At 40.2% G+C, this 27,002-nt stretch overlaps 1 protein-coding gene across 4 annotated transcripts in view; it reads left to right on the top strand.

Annotated features, from left to right (window-relative positions):
* UQCC1 (ubiquinol-cytochrome c reductase complex assembly factor 1) overlaps positions 1–27,002 on the top strand; it is a 111,166-nt gene that overhangs the window by 19,929 nt on the left and 64,235 nt on the right. For 3 of the 4 annotated variants that reach the window (XM_081097031.1, XM_081097032.1, XM_081097033.1), the window contains exons 3-5: positions 3,166–3,261; positions 4,632–4,739; positions 21,949–22,021. In XM_081097031.1, coding sequence (XP_080953157.1) covers positions 3,166–3,261; positions 4,632–4,739; positions 21,949–22,021 — 277 coding nt within the window. Of the gene's footprint in view, positions 1–3,165; positions 3,424–4,631; positions 4,740–21,948; positions 22,022–27,002 lie in introns of all 4 variants that reach the window. The other variant, XM_081097034.1, reaches the window with a different exon arrangement.

The raw sequence follows: 27,002 nt of genomic DNA, 5'->3' as shown, positions 1-27,002 counted from the left end.
TTACTGAGCCATATAGGATGTGCATACATTCACTTTCAATACTGCCAAATAATTTTCCAAAGTGATCATACTGTTTTACACTTCCACCAACAGTGTATGAGAGTTCTAGTTGCTCTACATTCTTGCTAACCCTTTTATTGTGTGTGTGGTAGGTGATCTTTAAAATGTGATATTTGATTCTGTTTCATGAGTAGTGAGTCTTCTTTCTCTTCTCTACAAGTTAAGAGCTTCTCGAGGATAGGGATTCTGTTTGTAGAATCCTTAAAACCTGGTACAAGGCTGGCATTTTATAGAAGTTGGATGAATGAAGCATGTAAGGATATGAAGGAAATAATAAGACATAACCATCCAGGTGGTTTTATTTGTTCATTCAACACATATTGAGTGTTACCCATGTACCATGCATTGTACTTGATCCTGATATTCTACCTAGTTCTTACTGTCATGGATCTTCTAGGTAGTAGTGATAGAAAATAAGCAAGTAAACAAATATCTATACTAATAAAAGCCTTGATGGCCCTTGCGCGACACCCTCGCATCATCACAAGATGGCCACCCCATGTCGTCACAAGATGGCTGCTCCCACGTTGTCACAAGATGGCTGCCACAAGATGGCCGGCAGGGGAGGGCAGTTGGGAGTGATCAAGCCTGCAGGGGAGGGCAGTTGGGGGCAACCAGGCGGGCAGGGGAGGGCAGTTGGTGGCGACCAGGCCAGCAGGGGAGCAGTTAGGGGGCGATCAGGCTGGCAGGCGAGGGCAGTTGGGGGCGACCAGGCCAGCAGGGGAGCAGTTAGGGGGTGATCAGGCTGGTAGGCAGAAGCAGTTAGGGGCAATCAGGCAGGCGGGCAGGTGAGTGGTTAGGAGCCAGCAGTCCCGGATTGTGAGAGGGATATCTGACTGCCGGTTTAGGGATCGGGCCTAAACAGGCAGTCGGACATCCCCTGAGGGTCCCAGATTGGAGAGAGTGCTGGCTGGGCTGAGGCACACCCCCTTCCCCTCCAGTGCACGAATTTCATGCACTGGGCCTCTAGTATAGGATAATACAACATTATTGAGGATTTGGAAACTAGATTCTTAAATTCACTCATAGTTCTACTAATTTAATGAAGTAACTTTTTCATTTCAGTGTGTTCCTTCCTAGGCTTGCCCATATGCATTCATATTTTTACCTATAATTTTATACATATTAATGTGTTTTTTCATGTTGCTAAAAATAATCTAGTGTAAGTTATGGACTTTGAGTGATAATGATGTGTCTATGTAGGTTCATTGATTGTAACAAATGTACCACACTTGTGGAGGATATTGACAATAGGGATGTTTTGTGTATGGAAGAGAGTGGATATGTATATTGGAGCGCTCTGTACTTCCTGTTCATTTTTCTTGTGAACCTAAAACTTCTTTAAAAAATAAACTATTTAAAAAATCTCAGTGTAGCCCTAGCTGGTTTGGCTCAGTGGATAGAGCGTTGGCTTGCTGATTGAAGGGTCCTGGGTTCGATTCTGGTTGGGGGCACATGCCTGGGTTGGGGCTCTATCCCCAGTAGGGGGCGTGTAGGAGACAGCTGATCAGTGGTTCTCTCACATCATTGATGTTTGTATCCATCTCTCCCTCTTCCTTCCTCTCTGAAATCAATAAAAACATTTAAAAAAATCTCAGTGGTTACCGGATTTTCCATTGAGTACCTTAATTTAATTAACATCTCCTTCCTTAGTAGACCTTCCCCCCAGTTTTACCCACTTTCACTCTACAATGAGGATCTCTTGCATGTATTTTTTTATATTAGGAATTTATTTTCAAAACTATGTTTATGGGTCTTTATTATAATAAACCAAACGAATAGTGTTGTGGTGAGGATCGAATAAGGTGATATATGTAAGGTACTTAGCATAGTAACTGGCACGTGATAATAGTTATTAATTTTGCTATTATATTGCCAAAATACTTTCAAATGCAGTGTGTGAACATAAAAGGAAGGCAATTCTGATCTGAACAATGATGATGGTGATGAAGGAAGCTTTTATGATTTATTGAGTATATATTTTGTAAAAGGCATTTTACATATACAGTAGGGACTTATCCATGGGGGATATGTTCCAACACCCCCTGTGGATGCCTGTAACTGCGATAGTACTGAACCCTATATATACTATATTTTTTCCTATACATACATACATACATACCTATGATAATATTTAATATGTAAATTAGGCACAGTAAGAGATTAACAGCACTAATAATAAAATAGAATGATTATAACAATATACTGTAATAAAAGTTATCTGAACGTGGTCTCTCTCAAAGTGTCTTATTGTACTATATAGTCACCTTTTCTCTTAAAAGAAGCACTTTATGGTATCTCTTTGGCATATCTGAATTGCCAGCATCACTGTTCTTATGCTTTAGGGCCATTATTAAGTAAAATGAGGATCACTTGAACACAAGCACTGTGATACTGTGACAGTCTATCTGATGACCAGTATGACTAAAGGACAGATAGCATGTGCAGTATGTATACACTGGACAAAGGGATGATTCAAGCCCTGGATGGGATGGAGTGGAAAGGCATGAGATTAACATGCAATTTAAAACTTAAGAATTGTTTATTTATGGAATTTTCCACTTAATATATTTTGACTGCATTGACCTTGGGTAGCTAAAACCCCTGAAGGTGAAACAACGGATAAGGGGGGACTATTGTATTATTTCTTTCAATCATTACAGCTGAGTTTCAGTAACTTCCTCATGGCCACCTAGCTTATAAGTGACAAAAGCAAGTTTTAAACAAAATTGACTGATGTGAAAGTCATTAGTCCCCCCCACCCCCCCCGCCCCATATACTGCACTGCTGCCAATGTTTAAGTAGGTATTTATTGCAGTTCCAGTTCTTAGAGTTGACTCATATTTATTTAGTTCTAGGTTTCCAGGGCAGAATCCTTTTATTTAGCCAAGTATTCAACAGGTACTTATTAAGCACCTACCATATACCCGACAATATTCTTGGTGCCAGTCTTGAATCCTCTTGATGACCAGATCACCAGGAACTGGGTTAAGCAAGGCTGGAAAGGTTCTATAGTCTTTACTTTAAAGCAGTTCTGCTTACCAATCCTGTAAGTGAGTGCTCAGTGTTGCTTACATCTGTTCTGTTGTTTTTTAAACCCCCAAGGGGCCCCAGATGAGCCAGTCCTTAGCACGTGGTGGATCAGAACAGATTTCTGGAATAGACATACAGCTGAGTAGGAAGTGTCACACTACAAATAAGGTGAGAATTATTAGTGCTTTCTGTGTTTATAGAGTGCTTTCACATGGGTGTTCTTATTTGACTCTCAGCGAAACTGTTAGCTGGATGAGGCAAGGAATTTTATCCAGTGCAGAAGGTTGAGGCTCAGGAAAATGAAGTGACTTGCCCAAGGTCACAAGGATGGTAAGTGACAGACCAACTGAATATTTGAACCTAAAGCTTCTGATCTCATGTCCTTTGTTTCTTACGTTATACTCTTGCCTGGACAAAGCTTTAGAGCAGCGGTTCTCAACCTGTGGATCATGACCCTTTGGGGGTCGAACGACCCTTTCACAGGGGTCGCCTAAGACCATCGGAAAACACATATATAATTACATTACGATTCATAACAGTAGCAAAATTACAGTTATGAAGTAGCAACGAAAATAATTTTATGGTTGGGGGTCCCCACAACATGAGGAACTGTATTAAAGGGTCGCGGCATTAGGAAGGTTGAGAACCACTGCTTTAGAGAAATAAGTCTTTCTGAATTTTTACATGTTAAAAATCAAGTAATACTTAACTTTTGGAGAATTTATCGATTAGATAGCCTGCCCTCATTTAGAATAGGTTTTCCTTGGAGTTTATTTGCAAACTTCAAGACTCATGTCTTCTATAATCATTAATAAAATTTGTTATACTAAGAAAATGCAAAAAACATTTATCTAGTTCTTATTTGACTGCTTTCAGAGAGTATTTTTCCTTCCTTTTCCTGTTATGTCAATAAACATAGAACATTCCTCTTCTCATAATTGTTCTTTGGGAAATGTGGGGTCAAGATTTCCTTTTAGAAGTATCCTTTTTTATAGAATTTTTATTTTGTTAACAAGAATCAATCATTTCCTAAACATGGGTTCATAGGCATATGGTCATTGAGGTAAATATGTCTCATTTTGAAATTTGGAGAGCATCTATTAGATAGAATTCCAGATATGTTTGCATTAAGTAATAAGATGACCAGAAAAATCAGAATAAAAAATTCTAGCCCTGGCTGGTGTTGCTTAATGGTTAGAATGTCAGCCTGTGCACTGAAGGGTCATGGGTTTGATTCCCAGTCAAGGGCATGTACCTGGGTTACAGGTTTGATCCCAGGGCCCCCATTGGGGCACATGTGGGAGGCAACCAATCAAATGTTTTTCTTCCCCTTTCCCCCATCTCATCCCCTCCCTCCTGTCCACTATCTCTAGAAATCAATGGCAAAAATATCCTTGCGTGAGGATTAACAAAAAATAAATTCTAGGTGAAAAAAAAATCGAAGCAATAAAAATGCCCTTAGACCTAATGAGCAACAAAAGCATTAAAACTAATTTTTTTTTGCCACTAATTTTGGTCCCCTTCTTTTGGTTAAATAGCTTTCTACTACCAAGGATTTCCCACAGCCGGTTGAGGAGAAGGTTGGCACCTTCACGAAGATAATAGAAGCCATGGGATTCACAGGACCTTTGAAATACAGTAAATGGGTAAAGTCTTTTAAGTTCTCCTTTTTTCTTTTTGGGCTTTGTGCTTTCTGTTCCTTATAGAAAAATTTTTAAAGCTTCTGCTTTGCTTTTGTGAAATTCATACATTATTTTGAGAGCTTCAGAATGTGTTGTTATCCCCTGTCCCCTTTCTAAGTCAGATCTATACAACATGAAGGGCTGAAATGTTCCCTCTACTTCCTTAACTTGATTCCTTAGAAGTATCTCAGTAACAAGCAAGCCAATAAGACTGCCCTTTCCAGGTTCTTGCTACATGATATGTCATGTAGATGAGTTCTAAGGAATTACATGAGCCAGATGTTCTGATGAACAGTGTTCTTAAGGAAACATTACTCTCTCCATATTTATGAGTGATTTTCATTAGGTCATTTTAATGACTTTCTTTAAATTTTTACTAATAAAAGCATCTTTTAAATTAACAAATAACCCCTGTGATTTATGATAATTCTTATTGTGGGGGGATATTTGCTAGCTGTACCATTCCTAGTCAACTCTTGGCCTAACATGTTATCTGCTATATAGTAGTTGCTGTAAATTAATGAATATCTTCTCTGCATCAGGTGCATACTGCCCCTCGGCTTTTTAAACAATGCCTCTAAGAATTAAAGTAATAAAACATTGGCCATTCCGTTTTTTCTTATTTTCTAGTACTACCAGTTTCTCTCTACCATATGGCAGAACTGCCTTTTGAAATTGCTAGGATGTTGGATAAGCTTAACTAGTCATAAGTTAATATATTAATCAAAGAAAGCCAATAGATGTTACCTATTTTTTTAGATAACATAGCTTTGCCCAAATTACCAGATAATGCCACTTAACAATGTTAACAAGTTGGATTCAAATTAGAATTTCAATTTTATTAGACTTCTACTTTTAGTTTCTTCTTATAATGTTTGGTTCTCTTCCTAATGATTCTCACTGCAGCAAATACAGGCTTCTCTCTATAATCTCCCTTTTACATAAATTCTGAAAAGTGAACAGTGATTCCAGTAAGGGGCTTTGAAAATACAGAAAATAACACACATATTAGACCCTGAAGTTATGAAGCACCTCCTTAAATCATCAAAGAAATAATAGTTATGTTATGAAAGTTATCTTTTCTATATCTTAATTCTTTGACAATTTATAATCATTGGTATATTTGGTAATGTTATTAACCAGAATCTTTTCCCCTATTAAAAGAAATGGTTAAGATTATGGTATTTGGATTGAAAAACTTAAAATGTGTTTTGTTTGAAAATTAGAAATTAGTTAAGAGAAAAGGGAAATGAGAACAGAAAGAAGGAAAAGAAAAAAATTTATTCATTTCTTGATGATTGGGTTCCACTTGGTTGCTACTATATTCTTTGTCTAGTGTGTTTTTTTATAATTCCAGAGGGAAAGTTGGCTACCATTTGGAGGATTACTAAATTACCAGAAAAGTTCTTCACTGCTTTAGCTTAAGTTAGCCTCTGATTTTTCTTGATTCCTTTGTGACCTCAACTAAGTTTCTAATATTTGCGTTTTAAAAATTTTTTGAGATGTGGCAGTGTCCACCTGCTATAACCAATTTTAATTTGTGACATCAAAACATCAAAGTATGACATTCTAGTATAAGTTAGGTGGGAAAATGCAGGTATGTCTTTCCATTTTGAAAGATTATGAGCCCTGAAATGTATGGCTGGACCCTTGCTTGGGATTGCACTGGCAAGATTCTTTGATTTTTGTGTTTTTACATGCCTTTGATTAGGGCGTAACATGCTGGCTGTCTGTCCACATCAGCAGTATCAACCGTTTCCTTCCATCTTTTTCTATAATGTTTTCATGTGGAGTTCCATTTTTATTCTAGATTCATATTTAAGAATTTAAATGTAGCTTTTCCTTACCTATTTGACTATCCTGAATAACTGTTCTTTTTCATTATCTTTATGTAGCAATATCAGGTAAGACAAGGACAACATTTACTAGATTCAACTACATGTCTTAGACTAGGCAGTTTCCAGATTAGCATTAAGTCAAAAAATGAATCCAATTCTGAAGGACACTGACAAACTGGAATGCATTTAGGAGTAGGCACTGAGCCATGTGAAGGCTTTAGAAACCATGTTGAATGAAGAATGGTTGAAGGAAATAAGGATGTTTAGCCTGGAAAAGGGAAGACATGATGGTTCTTCTGAGATATTTGAAGGACAGATATAAAAAAAATGAAGAGACCAGTGGACGGGTGATGTTTAATAAACGTTACATGAAGCAGATTTAAGGTCAATAAATAAAAATCTAACAAGAATTGTCCTCCAGTGGGATAGGTAGCTTCACAAGGTCATTGGGCTTATCTGAATTGGGGCCCAGGTGGTTGACCGTGAATCAGGAATGCTGTAGAAGGAATTCCAGTACGGAATAGAAGGTTCAAATGACTTCAAAGCCCCTTCCCCTAGTGTAAGCCTTTTACTAGATTTGTTTTTCATCTTGTAGTGTGGAACAAAATGCATGTTAGTGGGAGAGCTGATTTTCATTTCCTAAAGCTGTCTTAAGTGTTTTTGTTTTAATCAAGTAGACCAATGAAGTCTTCCATAGTTAGAATGAAATAAACACAAAGTCATCTGAGAACCAGAACAAGTAGTACATATTGACTGGATGGAAATTTATTCCACCTACCTCCTTAACTTATATTAACACATGAATCTTAAAGAGGTTCTTTCCCCAAGTTGTTATTTCCAGTCCCTGTATGATGGTCTCAAGGGACTTGCTTTAGAGATTTGTCCAGGAAAATGGCTCACCCAAGTATAAAGGGTTGGCTTTGCTGTAGGAAAAATGAGGAACTATAAAATACTCCTGATTGCCACAGTATGAGCACTGTATAAATACCTGGCCAATCTGGTGAAGTCTTCATTATTTGTAATGAATGCTTTCTTCATGAACATGTTGTGGGGGGAAACCTCCTTCTCAAGGAAAGATTTGGGCCTTGGACAAAAGTCTGCCTTTCCTTGGGCAGGGTGATTAATTATGAACCCAGAGGACTGACAGACTGACTCTCTCTCTCTCTCTCTCTCTCTCTCTCTCTCTCTCTCTATATATATATATATATATATATATATATATATGTAAGAATCTGAAGGGAACTGCAGAGTTTTAAAAAATCAAGAAACAGCTACTAGGAATTTTACTTAAAATTATGTGTTTATAGTTGAATAGGCCATAAGTCTATGAAAGCAGGAGTTTTTGATGTTTTTTGTTTGTTTGTTTGTTTGTTTTTTTACTGCTCTATTCCCAGCATCCAAATCAGTGTCAGGCATTGAGTTAGATACTCAATAAATTATTTGTCAAATGAAGTGAAGAGCTAACAGGTGTCCTAAACTCCCTGTCTCAAGGATAGGAGTAGGCCTGTCAAGGCCAAAGTATTAGGATAATGATATCATTAGGATATCATTAGTTTGGTGATGGCAAGGACCATTGCTTCCCAAAATATGTTCTGTGTCAGATGATACTTCCAAGAACCTGAAGGTGTTAATGAAGTTAAATAGGATTTAGTTTAGCCTACTAATGTGAGTCACTGATTCATTTGCAAATGTTGAATCAAATTTGCATTCTTGGGAGAAATACCTCTTGATCCTGATGTGTTGTCCTTTTTAAATATTGATGTATTCTATTTGTTGATACTTTGTTGAGGACTTTGTAGCTTCATTCATGGAGGCTCTGGTTTTATAGTTTTGGTTTTGCTATCAGAGTACTATTGGTCTCATAGAATGAGCTGGGAAGTGTTCTTTCCTCTTGTTTTTTGAAGAGTGTGTAGATTTGATATCTTTCTTTAGATGTTTGGTAAAATCCTGTAGTGAAGTCTAAGCCTCAAGCTTTCTTTGTGGGAAAGTGTTTTTGTCTCTCCCCCCCAAATCGAAGTACTTTGTAGATACAGGACTATTCATGTTATTTTTATTTTATTTTAGTGAGTTTTGTTTGGTAGTTTGTATATTTCAAAGAATTTGTTCATTTCACCTAGGTAATCAAATATATTGACCTAAAGTTTTTCTTAATATTCCCTTATTATTATATTAATATCTCTAGGATTTGTGATGTCCCCTCTGATTCCTGATATTGGTAATTTATATCTTTTCTTTTCTTCACCAGTCTGACTAAAGTTTTATTAATTTTACTGATATTTAAGAACCAGCTTTGGCTTCTTAGACTTTCTATATTATTTTTCTGTTTTCAATTTTATTGATTTCTGATCTTACTCTTTATTATATCTTTATTTCTGCTTGCTTTTAGGTTTAATTTGCTTGGGCTTTGTTTAATTGTGGACTTCCAATTCTGATTTACTCCTTATATAGGTATATAGATATCTGCTTGTTAACATGTTCTGTTCCATTTTCCCTTATAAGAGCTTTAGATTAAACACCTTGAAATCATGACCGTCCTCAAATTAGCAAATTAAAAAAAATCTTTATCAGAGACATAATCCTTCCTTAACTTATTATGGGTATTTCTGCCCATCAGAGACTGTTGTTTTGATTCTAGAGAGTATAGAGAAAATGAAGATTGCCCGGAGCCAGTCCATCCTTGCTGTTTTAAGGGACCTGGCATATATGGCATACTGTTCTTGATATGTTTGCTCACCTTCTTGGCACTATGTGTTTTAACCAAGGTCACCTCTCTGAGAAAGGTTGTTTCCCCAGGTAGGGATTTTCCCCTGAAGTTAGGGAGGGAATAAAACCCCTTAACTAAGTGCCAGGCGGGTAATTAATCACTTTAACTATGAACAATCATGCTTAAGCTACATAATCTTTACTCCCTGGAATGGAGATAAGAAACGCCCTAACCTTTGTAATAGAGATTGATAGGATTGAATCAACTGGTATAAATACAGATGTAACGAGACAGCAAGACACAGAACTTAGAACACAGAACTAAGAAGACAGAACCAAGAAGACAGAACCTACACACAGAACTTAGAAGACAGAACCTACACAGAACCTACAGACAGAAGAACTTCGCTGGAGAGAACATGGCAAAAGATCCTGGACTGAACCTGACTACAGAAATTGACAAGAGAACCTGACTAGAACCTGGTGACTGAACCTGGCTGGACAGAACCTGGCTGGAGAACCTAGCGAGGGAACCTGGCTGCAGAACCTGGCTGGAGAACCTGGCTGGAGAACCTGGAGAACCTAGCAAGAGAACATGGACACAGAACCTGGCTGGAGATCCTAACCAGAACTTCGCTGGAGATCCTGACCAGAACTTGGCTAGAGATCCTGGCTAGGCTGCTGATCAACTGAACGCTGTCTCCATGTCATTCCTTCTTTGCTGACTCTGTCCACACCTTTGTGGACCCCTGGGCCCGCTGGGGTTGGACCCCAGCAGAAGATTACATAGTATTGGATATATAATATATCCTTGGTGACTTTGAACCTTAGTAACATACTTCTACTAAAATTCTAAATTGGTTTTTCTTTAGTTGCTATGTCATTCTCAATTTGTGCATATTTTTTTAGCCTGTGCATATTTGAGTTTATAATTTCCTCTGTCATATTAAGAATAAATAAGCATTACCCTGGCCAGTATGGCTTAGTTGGTTGGCACCATCCCATGCACCAAAAGATTGCTGGTTCAATATGCAGTCAGGTCACATGCATGAATTGTGGGCTTGATCCCTGGTAGGGGGCGTGCAGGAGGCAGCCAGTCCATGTTGTGCTCTCACATCGATGTTTCTCTCTTCTCCTTTTTAACTATCTATATACTGTATATAAAAGGCTAATATGCAAAGTGTCCCCTTGGGAGTTTGACCAGGAGACCGGAAGTTCAGTTGCTTGCTGTGACGTGTGCTGACCACCAGGTCGCGGCACAGAATGAAGGAAGGTCTCAGCCGGCAGCTGGAAGGCCCCATCGGCCCTGATCACTGGCCAGGCCTAGGGACCCTACCTGTGCGGGCCTCTAGTTCTTAAAAAAGAAAAAGAAAAAGTAAATAAGCTTCTATAAGCCTTTTGTTGATGTGCTAGTTTATTTGTATCCTTAAGGAGGTATTTTGAAAATCTCTAGAAATACCTGTTTAGTTAATACTGAGTTGATCTTCAGATCTACAATTCAATTTTTAAAAGACCTTATTTTTTAATTTTTATATTTTCATTAAGGCATAATGTACATATAATAAATACATAAATCTTTTTTTAAAAATATATTTTATTGATTTCTTACAGAGAGGAAGGGATAGAGATAGAGAGTCAGAAACATCGATGAGAGAGAAACATTGATCAGCTGCCTCCTGCAAACTCCCCACTGGGGATGTGCCAGCAACCAAGGTACATGCCCTTGACCGGAATCGAACCTGGGACCTTTCAGTCCGCAGGCCGACGCTCTATCCACTGAGCCAAACCAGTCAGGGCCATAAATCTTTTTTTTTCAAGATGATCTTTCATGTTGACCTGCTTACTGCAAACTCAGAAGGAGATCAGTGCTTCCCACTTATTTTTTTTTGTCTGATTTTTTTTAATTGCTTAAAATATTACAACAAGTAGTACATTTGTCTCCTTCCCCCCCCTCCCCCCTTGACTGTCCCCTAGCCTCCCTTACCCCCCCGTGTCTTGTGTCCATTGGTTATGCTTATATGCATGCATACAAATCCTTTGGTTGATCTCTTACCCGCCCAACCCTCCCCAGTCTTCCTACTGTAGTTTGACAGTCTGTTTAATGCTGCTCTGCCTCTATCTATTTTTGTTCATCAGTTTATAATGGTCTTTATTATCCATAAATGAGTGAGATCATGTGGTATTTTTCCTTCATTGACTGGCTTATTTCACTTAGCATAATGCTCTCCAGTTCCATCCATGCTGTTGCAAATGGTAAGAATTCCTTCTTTTTTACAACAGCGTAGTATTCCACTGTGTATATGTACCACAGTTTTCTAATCCATTCATCCATTGATGGGCACTTAGGCTGTTTCCAAATCTTAGCTATGGTAAATTGTTCTGCTATGAACATAAGGATGCATCTATCCTTTCTGATTGGTGTTTCTGGTTTCTTGGGATATATTCCTAGAAGTGGGATCAATGGGTCAAATGGGAGTTCCATTTTTAGTTTTTTGTTTTTTTTTTTAAATACATATTTTATTGATTTTTTACAGAGAGGAAGGGAGAGAGATAGAGAGTCAGAAACATCGATGGGATAGAAACATCGATCAGCTGCCCCCCGCACATCTCCCACTGGGGATGTGCCCGCAACCCAGGCACACGCCCTTGACCGGAACCAAACCCGGGACCCCTCAGTCCGCAGGCCGACGTTCCATCCACTGAGCCAAACCGGCTTCGGCCATTTTTAGTTTTTTGAGGAAACTCCATACTGTCTTCCATAGTGGCTGCACCAGTCTGCATTCCCACCAGCAGTGCACGAGTGTTTCTTTTTCTCCACATCCTCTACAACACTTGTCCTTTGTTGATTTGTTGATGCTAGCCATTCTGGCAGGTGTGAGATGGTACCTCATTGTTGTTTTGATTTGCATCTCTCGGATGATTAGTGACTTGGAGCATGATTTTATATGTTTCTTGGCTTTCTGAATGTCCTCTTTTGAAAAGTGTCTATTTAGGTCCTTTGCCCATTTTTTGATTGGATTGTTTATCTTCCTTTTGTTAAGTTGTATGAGTTCCCTATAAATGTTGGAGATTAAACCCTTATCGGTGATAACATTGGGAAATATGTTCTCCCATGCAGTGGGCTTTCTTGTTGTTTTGTTGATGGTTTCTTTTGCTGTGCAGAAGCTTTTTATTTTGATGTAGTCCCATTTGTTTATTTTCTCTTTAGTTTCCAATGCCCTAGAAGATGTATCAGTGAAGAAATTGCTTCGGCATATGTCTGAGATTTTGTTGCCTTTGGATTCCTCTAGTATTTTTATGGTTTCCCGTCTTACATTTAAAACCTTTATCCATTTTGAGTTTATTTTTGTGTATGGTGTAAGTTGATGGTCTAGTTTCATTTTTTTGCATGTGTCTGTCCAAATTTCCCAGCACCATTTATTGAAGAGATTGTCTTGACTCCATTGTATGTTCTTGCCTCCTTCGTCAAATATTAATTGAGCATATTGGTTCGGGTCGATTTGTGGGTTCTCTTTTCTATTCCATTGATCTATATGTCTGTTCTTGTGCCAGTACCAGGCAGTTTTAAGAACAGTGGCTTTGTAATACAGCTTGATATCTGGCATTGAGATCCCACCTACTTTGTTCTTCTTTCTCAGGATCGCTGCAGCTATTCCGGGTCTTTTTTTATTCCAGATGAATTTTTGGAGAGTTCGTTCTAGGTCTGTGAAATATGTCGTTGGTATTTTAATGGGGAGTGCGTTGAATTTATAGATTGCTTTGGGTAGTATGGACATTTTGATGATGTTGATTCTACTAATCCAAGAACATGGTATGTTCTTCCATCTGTTTATGTCTTCCTCTATCTCTTTTTTCAACGTCCTGTAGTTTTCTGAGTAGAGGTCTTTTACCTCTTTAGGTAAGTTTATTCCTAGGTATCTTAATTTTTTTGGTGTGATGGTAAATGGGATTGATTTTTTAGTCTCTCTTTCTGTAAGTTCATTATTGGTGTATAGAAATGCCATAGATTTCTTGGCATTAATTTTATATCCTGCTACATTGCCGTATTCATTTATTAAGTCTAATAGTTTTTTGTTTTTTAATATATTTTATTGATTTTTTACAGAGAGGAAGGGAGAGAGATAGAGAGTTAGAAACATCGATGAGAGAGAAACATCGATCAGCTGCCTCCTGCACATCTCCCACTGGGGATGTGCCCGCAACCCAGGTACATGCCCTTGACCGGAATCGAACCTGGGACCTTTCAGTCTGCAGGCCGACGCTCTATCCACTGAGCCAAACCGGTTTCGGCAAGTCTAATAGTTTTTTGATGGAGTCTTTAGGGTTTTTATATACACTATCATGTTGTCTGTGAATAAGGACAGTTTTACTTCTTCATTTCCAATTTGGATGCCTTTTATTTCTTCTTCTTGTCTAATCGCAGTGGCTAATACTTCCAGTACTATGTCGAACAGGAGTGGTGAGAGTGGGCATCCCTGTCTTGTTCCTGTTCTTAGGGGAAATGGTTTTAGTTTTTGCCCATTGAGTATGATGTTGGCTGTGGGTTTGTCATATATGGGTTTTATTATGTTGAGGTATGATCCTTCTATTCCCACTTTGCTGAGAGTTTTTATCAAAAACTAGAGGCCCGCCGAAACCGGTTTGGCTCAGTGGATAGAGCGTCGGCCTGCGGACTGAGAGGTCCCAGGTTCGATTCCGGTCAAGGGCATGTACCTGGGTTGCGGGCATATCCCCAGTAGGAGATGTGCAGGAGGCAGCTGATCGATGTTTCTCTCTCATCGATGTTTCTAACTCTCTCTCTCTCTCCCTTCCTCTCTGTAAAAAATCAATAAAATATATTAAAAAAAAAAAAAACAAAACAAAAAACAAAAACTAGAGGCCCGGTGCACAAAAATTTGTGCACTTGGCGGGGAAGGGGGGGTCCCTCAGCCTGGCCCGTGCCCTCTCGCAGTCTGGGACCCCTTTGGAGATAATGACCTGCTGGCTTAGGCCTGCTCCCAGGTGGCTGAGGGCAGGGCCAATCCCTAGGTGCAGCCCCTGGTCGGGCTCAGAGCAGGGCCGACTGGGGAGTTGGGGCACCACCCCCTGTCATGCACAGAGTAGGGCGGATTGGGAGGTTGCGATGCCACCCTCAGTCATGCTCAGGGTAGGGCCGATTGGGGGGTTGGGGCACCGCCCCCGTCACACTCAAGGCAGGGTCGATAGGGAGGTTGCAACGCCACCCCCTGTCACGCACAGAGCAGGGCCGATCAGGGGGTTGGGGCGCTGCCCCCTATCAGTCACAGAGCAGGGCCCATCAGGGGGTTGAGTAGCTCCCCCCTGTCAGGAACAGAGCAGGGCCGATAGAGAGGTTGTGGCCATGCCCCCTGTCACACAGAGAGCTGCAGGGCGATCAGGGGTTTGGTCGATGCCCCCTGTCACACTGATCCTGGTGCTGGGAGGTCTCCTTGCTCCGCTGATCCCGGGGCCAGGACCCCTCTCGGCTCCGCTGATCGATGGCCGGGAGGCCTCTCGAATCCGCTGATCCCGGGGTCCTGAGGCCTCTCGGCTCCGCTGATCCCGGGGCCGGGAGGCCTCTCGGCTCCGCTGATCCCGGGGTCCTGAGGCCTCGCGGCTCCGCTGATCCCGGGGTCCTGAGGCCTCGCGGCTCCGCTGATCCCGGGGTCCTGAGGCCTCGCGGCTCCGCTGATCCCGGGGTCCTGAGGCCTCGCGGCTCCGCTGATCCCGGGGTCCTGAGGCCTCGCGGCTCCGCTGATCCCGGGGTTCTGAGGCCTCGCGGCTCTGCTGATCCCGGGCCGGGAGGCCTCTCGGCTCCGCTGATCCCGGGGCCGGGACGTCTCTCAGCTCCGCTGATCCCGGGGCCGGGAGGCCTCTCGGCTCCGCTGGTAACCGGGGCGAGAGGCCTCTCGGCTCCGCTGATCCCATGGTCCTGAGGCCTCGCAGCTCCGCTGATCCCGGGGTCCTGAGGCCCGCGGCTCTGCTGATCCCGGCTGGGAGGCCTCTGGGCTCCTCTGATCCCGGGCCAGGAGGCCTGTTTGCTCCACTGTTCCCAGGGCCCTGAGGCCTCTCTTCCCTGCCGCTTCAGGGCTGTTTGGCTTCGCTCTGCTTGGAGCCTGAGTATGCAAATTAACCACCATCTTTTAGCTTCTGTAATTGAAACATTGTATCTTTTGGAGTTGTTGCTTCAGGAGCTCAGAGCCCCCGCAGCTGCAGACTGGGAACCTTGGCTTCCTCATCGCTGGGGCAACCAAGCCTCCTGTTCTCAGCTGCCTGGCTGCCGGCCGCCATCTTGGCTGACAGTTAATTTGCATATCACCCTGATTAGCCAATGGGAAGGGTAGCGGTCATACGCCAATTACCATGTTTCTCTTTTATTAGTGTAGATGGGTGTTGGATTTTGTCAAATGCTTTTTCTGCATCAATTGATATGACTATGTGGTTTTTATCTCTCAATTTGTTTATGTGATGTATTACGTTTATTGATTTGCAGATATTGTACCATCCTTGCATCCCTGGGATAAATCCTACTTGGTCATGGTGTTTAATCTTTCTGATGTACTGGTGGATCCGATTTGCTAGGATTTTGTTGAGGATTTTGACATCTATGTTCATGAGGGATATTGGCCTGTAATTCTCTTCCATGGTGTACTCTTTATCTGGTTTTGGCATTAGGGTGATGCCGGCTTCATAGAATGAGCTTGGAAGTGTTCCTTCCTCTTGAATTCTTTGGAATAGTCTCAGGAGGATAGGTTTTAGTTCTTCCTTGAATGTTTGGTAAAACTCCCCTGTGAAGCCATCTGGCCTTGGGATTTTGTTTGCTGGAAGCTTTTTGATGACTGCTTCAATTTCTTCCATAGTTATTGGCCTATTGAGATTTTTAGATTCTTCCTGATTAAGTTTTGGAAGGTTTTATTTTTCTAGGAATATGTCCATATCCTCCAGGTTGTCTAGTTTGTTGGAGTAGAGTTGTTCATAGTATTTTTTAACAATCATTTGTATTTCTATGGGGTCTGTTGTTATTTCTCCTCTTTCATTTCTGATTTTGTTTATTTGGGTCCTCTCTCTTTGTTTCTTGGTGAGCCTGGCTAGAGGTTCATCAATCTTGTTTATCCTTTCAAAGAACCAGCTCTTGGTTTTGTTGATCTTTGGCATTGTTTTTTTGGTCTCTATGTCGTTTATCTCCGCTTTGATCTTTATTATTTCCTTCCTTCTGCTTACACTGGACTTTTCTTGTTGCTCTCTTTCTAACTCTTTGAGTTGTAGTGTTAGGTAATTTATTATCATTGTTTCTTGTTTCTTTCAGTAGGCTTGTAGAGCTATGAACTTCCCTCTCAAGACTGCTTTCACTGTGTCCCATAGGTTTTGGATTGTTGTGTTTTCATTGTCATTTGTTGCCATGATGTTTTTTATTTCTTCTTTGATCTCTCTGGTAATCCAGTCATTGTTTAATAGTCATATATCCATATATCCATTTTTTTGGATTGTTTTTATTGTAGTTGATTTCCAGTTTTATGCCATTGTGATCTGAGAAGATGCTTGATATGATTTCTATCTTCTTGAATTTGAAGAGACTTTGCCTGTGACCCAATATATGGTCTATCTTTGAAAATGACCCATGTGCACTTGAGAAGAATGTATATTCTGTGGCTTTGGGGTGAAATGTTCTGAAGATGTCAATTAATTCGATCTGATCTAGTGAGTCATTTAGGATTGATGTTTCTTTGCTGATTTTTTGTTTAGAGGATTTGTCCAATGGTGATAGTGGTGTATTAAAGTCCCCTACTATGATTGTATTGCTGTCAATCTCTCCCTTGATCTCCTCCAGAAGTTTTTTTATGTATTTGGGTGCTCCTATATTGGGTGCGTATATGTTTACCAGAGTTATTTCTTCTTGTTGGATTGCTCCCTTTAGTATTATGAAGTGGCCTTCCTTATCTCTTTTTATGTCCTTCACTTTGAGTCTAATTTGTCAGATATAAGGATTGCTACCCCAGCTTTTTTTTCATTTTCATTCGCCTGAAAAACCTTTCTCCATCCCTTCACCATCAGTCTGTGTGTGTCTTTTTTTCTGAGGTGGGTTTCCTGTAGACAGCAGATATATGGGTCATGTTTTCTTATCCACTCAGTTACCCTATGTCTTTTGATTGGGGCATTTAATCCATTTACATTTAAAGTTATTATTGATAGATACATGTTTGTCGCCATTTTTATTCTTTACCCCTGTGTTCCTTCTTCGTTTCCTATTTTTTCTTTTTACAGCAGACCCTTTAGCATTTCTTGCATTGCTGGTTTGGTGGTAATAAACTCCCGTAGTCCTTTTTTGTCTGTGAAGCTCCTGATTTCACCCTCAATTTTGATTGATAGCCTTGCTGGGTACAGTATTCTTGGATTCAGACCCTTCCTTTGCATGACTATGTATATTCCATTCCATTCCCTTCTTGCCTGATGTGTTTCTGTTGAGAAATCAGTCGCTAGTCTGATGGGGGATCCTTTGTAGGTAACTTTCTGTCTCTCTGGCCGCTTTTAAGATTCTTGCTTTGTCGTTGGTGTTTGCCAATTTAATTATAATGTGCCTTGGCGTCAGTCTTTTGGGGTTCATTTTGTTTGGGACTCTGTGAGCTTCTTGGATTTGTGTGAGTTTTTTCTTCCCTATATCAGGGAAGTTTTCTGTCATTATTTTTTCAAACAGGTTTTCTATTCCTTGCTCAGTTTCCTCTCTTTCTGGCACCCTTATTATGTGGATGTTGTTTCATTTCGTGTTGTCCCAGAGTTCTCTTAGGCTCTCCTGCTGCTTTTTAATTTTTTTTTCTAGAAGCTGCTCTGCTTGGGTATTTTTTCCTACCTTGTCTTCTAGCTCACTGATGCGGTTCTCTGCTTCTTCTAGTCTACTGTTGATGCTTTCTGTTGAGTTCTTTATGGCAGTGATGTCATTTTTCATTTCTTCTTGGTTCTTCTTCATTTCCTCTTGGTTCTTACACATATTGTTGAATTTGTCTTCCATTCTTTTCATCCACTTTATGACCATTTCTCTGAATTCTTTCTCTGACAGGTTGCTTGCCTCCATTGCCTCCATTTCGTTTACTTCCTTTACTGGTGATGCCTGTTTTTCTTTCATATGCGGGCTGTTTCTTTGTCTCCCCATGATCTCTCTTCTCCAGATGTTTGGTTATGTAGTTCTCTCTCTGCTGCGTTGATTTAAAGGTACAAAATACAACACAACAAGGTACAACACACAAGGCACTGAACACAAATGTATTCACGATACTAATAACCCCAAATAAAGGTGACCACCAGAGCAAAGAGAATTAGGGGATAAGGAAGAAAGAAGAGAAAAAGAAAAAAGAGTAAAAGAAAAGAAAAGGAGTGCAAAAATAAAATTGGTAAAAGGGAAAAAAAAGTAAGAGAGAAAAGAAAGAGAATGAAATAGTAGAGGGGAAGAAACTATTTATATGGGGAGAAAACTCCAATAGAACAGCCACTAATCCCAACAAATTCCAGCAACAGACTCCTAGAGATAAATGCAAATTACAAACAACAACTAATATCAAGCGAGGCGAGGGAAAACAGAAGCAAAAAAATAACCGGAAAAAACCCAACAGAAAAAGAAAAAGAAAAACAATCTCACAAACAAGCATTAAAAAACCCTAATATACTCAACAATCAAGCAAACAACAACAAAATGACAGAGAGAGAGAAAATAATTTGGATAGTAAAGAAAGAGTAGAGAGAGCTATATATGGATTTAGAGCAGGGGATTGGAAATTAGATATATAAGTAGGGTGAAATTTTAACAGGGGGTAAAAAGAAGGAATAGAGAAATCTAAAGTAGGAATAGGGTAAGAGAAATAGGACAACAAAAGGGGAAAAGTGAGGAAGAGAGTTTAGGCATAAAGGTAAAGTTGAGGTAGAGTAAAATGATGCTAAAGGAAAGATGAAAATAGAATGTAGAACACTAATCCCAAAATAAAATAAAGAGAATATAAAATGACACTTTAAAAAAAAGGTAAATGGTAGTAGTAATAATACTGGTTAAAAATAAAAAATGTAGTAATTAAGAAGGTAAAATCAGGTGATGAAAAAAGAAAAAAAATTAGTTTCTTAAGTAAAACGTGAAAAAAAGAAAGAAAAAAATGTGTAGTGAAGGTCCTTTACTTCCTCTACTCTTCTGTTTGGCACGCCTTAGTCCTGTCAGGTATTCAGGAGAGTGTTGAAGTTCCCTGCGATACACTGTTCCTCTGTGTTGTAAACCACAGTCCTGATTTTAAAGCAGGCAGTATTTGTTTCCCAAACTGCCTTTATTTGTATTTACAGAAGAGTCAGTTTGTGGTTCAGCCCCTGGGTGGCAGTGTTTCTGGATTGACCTCTGAGGCTATAAGTCCTCTCTAGCCAGTAGTTAGGTTTTGTTTTCCCTATCGCACTTAATACTGGTTTGGGAGAGTCGGCTGCCCCAGAGCTAGTTCTTTGATCATTACTCCCTGCTCTGATTCCCAGGTTCCACAAAAAACAACTTTCCCCTGCAGTCTCTGTGAGTGACCCTAATTGGCGATCCTATGTATTGGGTTTAATAATCAAATGCAAAGATTTAAGGGAGAGAGAGGAAAAAAAAAAAAGCCTGAGAAGGTGCGCGAACTGGCAACCCTCCACCGTCCAGCTCTGTGCGCAGTCTCTTCCGCACGTCCTCTCTCCCCTGGCACTAAGCAGCCGGCACACTGGCAAAATCCGAGGCTGCCTTTTTGCATCCAGTCCAGCTATGGGCTTATTTTTAGAGTTCCCTTCTGCCAGCAGCCCTGTGGGACCCCTTCCACACTCGCGGATCATGCTTGCCCCAACAGCCGCAGACTTTGTGGGGCGCAGACTTCCCCCATGCGCATTCCTCTCTCCAACCTGAATTGGAAACCGCACCTTTATCTAGGCAAAATCTGACCTTTCCATGAGGAGGAGCAGGGCTTGTCTGAGTCCACATATTCGCGCTGCTTGAGATCCGGTGTTCCTGAATTAGTAGCTGATCCCTGGATGCCGTGGTTGCAGGGTCTCTGGATGTATATGCTTCCATATCAGCCACTCAAGATGGCGTGGTCCAATAAATACATAAATCTTAAGTATACATCTCAGTGAATAAATTAAAACCACCAGTAAGATCAAAATTTTACATAAATTCTTAATGCTTTGGAGAATAGTAAAAGGTCAGTCCTGCTATCCTATATAATAAAAGCATAGTGTGCAAATTGTCCCTCGACCACGAGTTCATCCGGGGGTTCTACCAAGGGGCAGGGCCAGCCAGGGGAAGGGAGAGAGGCCCTAGCAGCCACTAGGGCAGGGGTGGGCAACCTTTTTGTGAGTGCATGCCAAAACAAGCAAAATCTCTGACTCAAAATTCTTCTGCGTGCCAACCCTAATTTTTTGAGAACATGTTACGCCTACTTGATATCTCTTAAGGTGTACATATGTGAAGAACCTTGAAGAAATAATAAAATTCATTTGAGCAACAAAATCACAGTATATGATAATGAAAAATACATTTATTTTTTAATGTATACATGTAACTGATAGTCTGACAGAAAACTTTATGACTCCGTTTGATATTATCAGTGGAACTTTTGCTGCTGCATCACTGATGACAGAGATTTTACATCAGGTTTATATTTCGTGACCTTCAGAGATATGCACGAGCTACTACTTTCATCCGTCAGGCTACTCCTATTATGAGACTTAACAAAATTCATCACTGAGAACAAAGATTCACAAGCATATGTGGATGAAATCAAAACACTGGTTGGATCTAGGAAGGCAGGGAGAGTTAAGGGAGAGGCATAGAAATTGCTCTTCCCCTCTCTTGTCAATCCATGTCTATGGTCTTTAAGATAACTTGTTATGTAAAATTATTTATTTATCTAAGATGCACCTACACTGAATTTATCTGAAAAATAAAAAAGTCGATATTAAGAAAAAAATTGTAAATGGAAGATTATAAGAGAGGGTTTTGCGTGCCAGAAAAAGTTACTGGCGTGCCATGTTTGGCACTCATGCCAGGGGGTGCCCATCCCTGCACTAGGGACCCTAGCAGTGCACAAATTTCATGCACCGGGCCTCTAGTATTTTATATTCATTAGAAGCTCTTATTTATAAACACAGTCTCTCTTAATCAGCTAGGGAAATACAGAAAAAAATGACCTGTTTTACAAAGGGAAAAGATAGAATAGGAATAGGTAGTTGTGCTTCTGAGGAAAGATTGAAGGATTAAGGCTTTTTGGTCAGGAGAATGGGTAATTTTTATATAAAGGATTTTAGATGAAAAAGAGCTAATGTGGCTGATGCTGTACTGTGGTTTAGAAGCTTACATGTGGTGAAATGGGCTTGACTTAAAGGAGAGATTTTATTTAAATATTGGAAAAACCTTTTTGACATTTTCATGGTAAATTCCTGAAATGTGCAACTTGTGTGAAGTCTGTATGAATGAGTAGCTTTAAGAGTAGAGATAAGTATCTGTGTTTGTTTAGCTATTAAATTGCGTAGACACAAGTTTGTATCCTTCCTTCTAGTAAAAGAAATGTAAGGTTCTGTGACCTACGCCTAACAGCAGTAGAACATCCACTTGGTCATGTCTTGAGTTTGGTTTTGTTTTCTTTGTCTAGAAGATTAAGATTGCAGCCCTACGAATGTATACTAGCTGTGTGAAGAAAACTGACTTCGAGGAATTCTTTCTAAGTAAGTTACTGTTTTCGATAGTTCTAAAAAGGAAAACGAATCTACTTTTTACTTTTATGATTGCATCTTAATAGGATTGATTTTTTTAAGTCACTAAGGAAATCATTTTTCTTCACAACATGTGTAATAAAAGCTGCTAGTTTTTTCCTGTTGATAGAATAAACAAAGACCAGAAGAACCCTATAAATAAAACATTTTAACTATTTGGGGGAAAAATCTAAAAATTTGTGTAATACAGCAATTTTCAACCTTTTTCATCTCATGATACACATAAACTAATTACTAAAGTTCTGCAGCAGACCAAAAAACATGTTTTGCTCATCTGACAAAAAGGATGGGTATAATTTTGATTCATTCACACCATGTGTCATTTTTTTGACAATCCAAAGGGAAAGAGGTCAGTGCCCCTGACTAAATAGTCAGGTATCGTATGTTTTTTTTTTTAGCTTGCTTTCTTTTCCTTTTCCTTTTCCTTTTCCTTTTCCTTTTCCTTTTCCTTTTCCTTCCTTCCTTCCTTCTTTCTTTCTTTTTTATTTTTTTAATATATTTTCTTGATTTTTTACAGAGAGGAAGGGAGAGAGATAGAGAGTTAGAAACATCGATGAGAGAGAAACATCGATCAGCTGCCTCCTGCACATCTCCTACTGGGGATATGCCCGCAACCCAGGTACATGCCCTTGACCGGAATCGAACCTGGGACCTTTCAGTCCACAGGCCGACGCTCTATCCACTGAGCCAAACCGGTTTCGGCCCTTCTTTCTTTCTTATTTTTATTGATTTCAGACAAGAAGGGAGAGTGAGAGAGAGATAGAAACATCAACGATGAGAGAGAATCATTGATCGATTGCCTCCTGCATGCTCCCTACTGGGGATCGACTCCACAACCTGGGCATGTGCCCTTGACAGGAATCAAACCTGGGACCCTCCAGTCCGCAGGCCAGTGCTCTATCTACTGAGCCAAACCAGCTAGGGCAGGTATTGCATGTTTAAAAAATTTTTGTGGCACACTGGTTAAAAATTGCTGATCTAGTACTTGTTTTACATTCTGGATGTCTTGCTTAACATTTTGAGTCAACTTTTTGCCAATTGGTCCTCTTTTATTTCTAGTTTTTAATTGTTTTAGTTAACCCAGGATTGTGCCTTATGATTTTTTCTTCTTTCTTTTGACCCTGTATTGGGTCAAAAGGCTCATGCAGTTTTATTATTTATATCACATTGATAAATTGCTTTTCAAAAGGGTTTTACTGGCTTAGGCCACCATTAGCCTTTGATTATGTAAAATATCCATTTTGATGTTATAAACTGTTGTAGTTATAAAAAAAGTTAATTGAAGCAGGTACTTGTAAAGTCATTGAGAAAGTTTAAGCCATTTCTACTTCCACAAGTTTTGGGAGGAAATGTATGCTAAGCAGGTCTGTAGTAATAGCCATTATCCTCAAAGCAACAAACACCTAAACACACACACACACACACACACACACACACATACGTGGTATTGTTCACAGACAGCAAATACTGTATTTGTATATAATTATGTTAACAACAATAAAGAAAGCTAGATGCAGTTTTTAAACATATATTTTTATTGATCTCAGAGAGGAAGGGAGAGGGAGAGAGAGATAGAAACATCAATGATGAGAGAGAATCTTTGATTGGATGCCTCCTGCACACTCCCCCATTGGGAATTGAGCCTGCAACCAGGGCATGTGCTCTGACCAGGAAGCAAACCTTGACCTCCGGGTTCATAGGTCGACACTCAACCTGTGAGCCACTCTGGCTAGGCTAAATGCAGTTCTGATTATTTAATAACTATTTTTAAAAATATATTTTTATTGACTTCAGAGAGAAAGGGAGAGTTAGAGAGGGATAGAAACATCAGTGATGAGAATCATTGATTGGCTGCCTCCTGCACACCCCACACTGGGGATCTAGCCTGCAGCCTGGGCACGTGCCCTGACCAGGAATCGAACTGTGACCTCCTGGTTCATAGGTTGATGCTCAACCACTGAGCCATGCTGGCTGGGCACTATTTTTTTATTTTATTTTATTTATTTTATTTTATTTTATTTATTTTATTTTATTTTATTATTTTATTTTATTTATTTAATTTAATTTAATTTATTTTATTTTATTTTATTACTAGAGGCCCAGTGCACGAAACTCGTGCACTGGGGGCGGGGCGGTGGAGGTTGTCCCTCAGCCCAGCCTGCACTCTCTCTAATCAGGGACATCCATCTCACAATCCAGGACTGCTGGCTCCCAACCTCTCGCCTGCTTGCCTGTCTGATTGCCCCTAACTACTTCTGCCTGCCAGCCTGATCACCCTCTAACCACTCCCCTGCCAGCCTAATCGATGCCTAACTGCTCCTCGGTTGGCCTAATTGCCCCCAACTGCCCTCCCCTGCCAGCCTGGTTGCCCCAAACTGCCCTCCCCTGCCGGCTTGGTCACCCCCAACTGTCCTCCCCAGCAGGCCTGGTCCCCCCCAACAGCCCTCCCCTGCAGGCCTGGTCACCCCCAACTTCCCTCTCCTGCAGGCCTGGTCACTCCCAGTGGCACTCCCCTGAAGGCCTGGTCTCCCTAACTGCTCTCTCCTGCAGGCCCAGTCGCCCCCAACTGCCCTCTCCTGCCAGCCCGGTCACACCCAACTGCCCTCCCCTGCTGGCCTGATCGCCCACAACTGCCCTCCCCTGCAGGCCATCTTTGACCACATGGGGGCAGCCATCTTGTGTGTTGGAGTGATGGTCAATTTGCATATTGCCTCTTCATTATATAGGAATTTTTATTTTTTATTGATTTCGGAGAGGAAGGGAGAATAACCTCACAGGGTGATCTGATCTTAAATTCCTAACTGGGCAGGTCATGGTGGGTAGTCATGCCCAATGCCTATTTCTTCTTTTGGTTTTTTTAAAAATATATTTTTATTAATTTCAGAGAGGAAGCAAGGGGGAGAGAGATAGAAACATCAATGATGAGAGAGAATCATTGATTGGCTGCCTCCTGCATGCCCCCTACTGGGGATTGAGCCTGCAACCTGGGCATGTGCCCTTGACCAGAATCGAACCCAGGACCCATCCATCCACAGGCTGAAGCTCTATCCACTGAGCCAAACCAGCTAGGGCTGGTTTTTTGTTTTTGTTTTTAAACCAAATGCAAGTTTTGTTTATTTTTACTATTTCAGCAGATTGATATTATATTATAAATTTTAAAATATCATAATTTGTCATCCTGATTTAGTATCCACCTTCCATTTCTTATTTAGTTTTTTAAAGAATAGTTTACTGATTTTTAGAGAGAGGAATGGAGAGAGAGAGAGAGAGAGAGAGAGAGAGAGAGAAACATCAGTTGGCTGTCTCCTGTGCACCCTTACTGGGCTGGGGTTGGAGTCTGTAACTGGGACATGTACGCTTGACTGGAAATTGAACTGGCAACCTCCTAGTGTAGCAGTCACCAACCGGTGGTCCGCAGACCACTGGTGGTCTGTGAGGTCCGAAAGGTTGGCAACCGCTCATTTAAGGAAACCTTTGGAGCAGCGGTTGCCAACCAGTGGTCTGTGAGGTCCGAAAGGTTGACGACTGCTGTCCTAGTGCACAGGATGACACCCAACCAAATGAGCCACACTGGCCAGGGCCATTTCTTATTTATTCATAGTAAAGAAAGTAAACTTTCCTGCTTTTTAAAAAATCTTTAATAGTTTCTCATTTTAGGAAAAATTAATCTGAAAGGAAAAAATTATCTGATGAAGAAACTAATAATATTAGTAACTGGATTTTTCTTATGTAGCTTCCTGAATCCATGTGCTTAAGTATTTTTCATCAGATATTAAAACCTAATTCTCAGACACCTATTTAATATTTGATTCAATAAATTACTCAAATTTTTACAATTATTTTGAAATGATGTTTGCTAGTTATCTTAGCCAATCCTCATTGAAAATTCTTGAGTTAATGTTACAGTATTGAATAATGAGACATATTTAAGTTCATTTTTGTTTTGTTTTCAGAAACAGTTGAAACTTAAAGAGGCTAAGTGACTTGTCCAAAGTTGTGTAGTCAAGCCTTGAGCTTATGTCATATGGTTTAAAATCCAGGCCCTGGCTGATTTGACTCAGTAATGTATAGAGTGTCGGCCTTCGGACTGAAGGGGGCCCAGTTTGATTCCGGTCAAGGGCACATGCCTGGGTTGCGGGCTCGGTTCCTAGTGGGAGGTGTGCAGGAGGCACCCGATCGGTGATTCTCTCATCATTGATGTTTCTATCTCTTTCCCTCTCCCTTCCTCTCTGAAGTCAATAAAGAATTTTTTTTAAGAAAACCTGGCATTAAAAAACAATAATAATAAAATAAAATCTAGGACTTTTCCCACTATACATATTGTTTATGATTGAATGTAACTGCAAATTAGAAATTGTAATTTATTTAATCTTTTGATATTCTATTATACTTACATAAGAACTGCTTATGAGATGTTCTGTTAGTATAGTAAATTGTTGTTTATATATATTAAAGTGTGTATATCTCAATGGACTTTGTCCTAACTTTGTCCATTGAAGTAGTTAACTAGGAAGGCAGTACATTTTTTAATGACACCACTCTGATTTCAGGTTTTCTAAGACTCAATTTGAGAATTGCTTTGTAGAACCATAGAGTGTTCATTTGTATTATGCTCCATTGTGGTACATCTTTGTCATTTGTGGGTAGATTAAATTTTAAAATCAAGCCAAAGAAATTACAAGCTGTGGCTAGTGGATAATAATAATAAAAAAGCCAATCTGAAAATACCATTTGTAGGCATATAATATCTATAAAATAATGAGACTGACTATTTTTGCATGTTAGGTTCTAAAGAGTAGGCCAGACAGGTTTGGGGTAAAAGAAGAGTGTGTGTATGTATGGATGTATATGTGTGTGTGTGTGTGTGTGTGTGTGTGTGTGTGTATTACACCTTTCAAGTGGCCATTGGTTCCTTGGGTTTTTGGTATTTTAG

The sequence above is a fragment of the Myotis nattereri genome (genome assembly GCF_964212035.1).
Source record: "Myotis nattereri genome assembly, chromosome: 8".
NCBI lineage: Eukaryota > Metazoa > Chordata > Mammalia > Chiroptera > Vespertilionidae > Myotis > Myotis nattereri.
The sequence above is the reverse complement of the archived record's forward strand: the minus strand, read 5'-3'. Positions and strand labels throughout refer to the sequence as shown.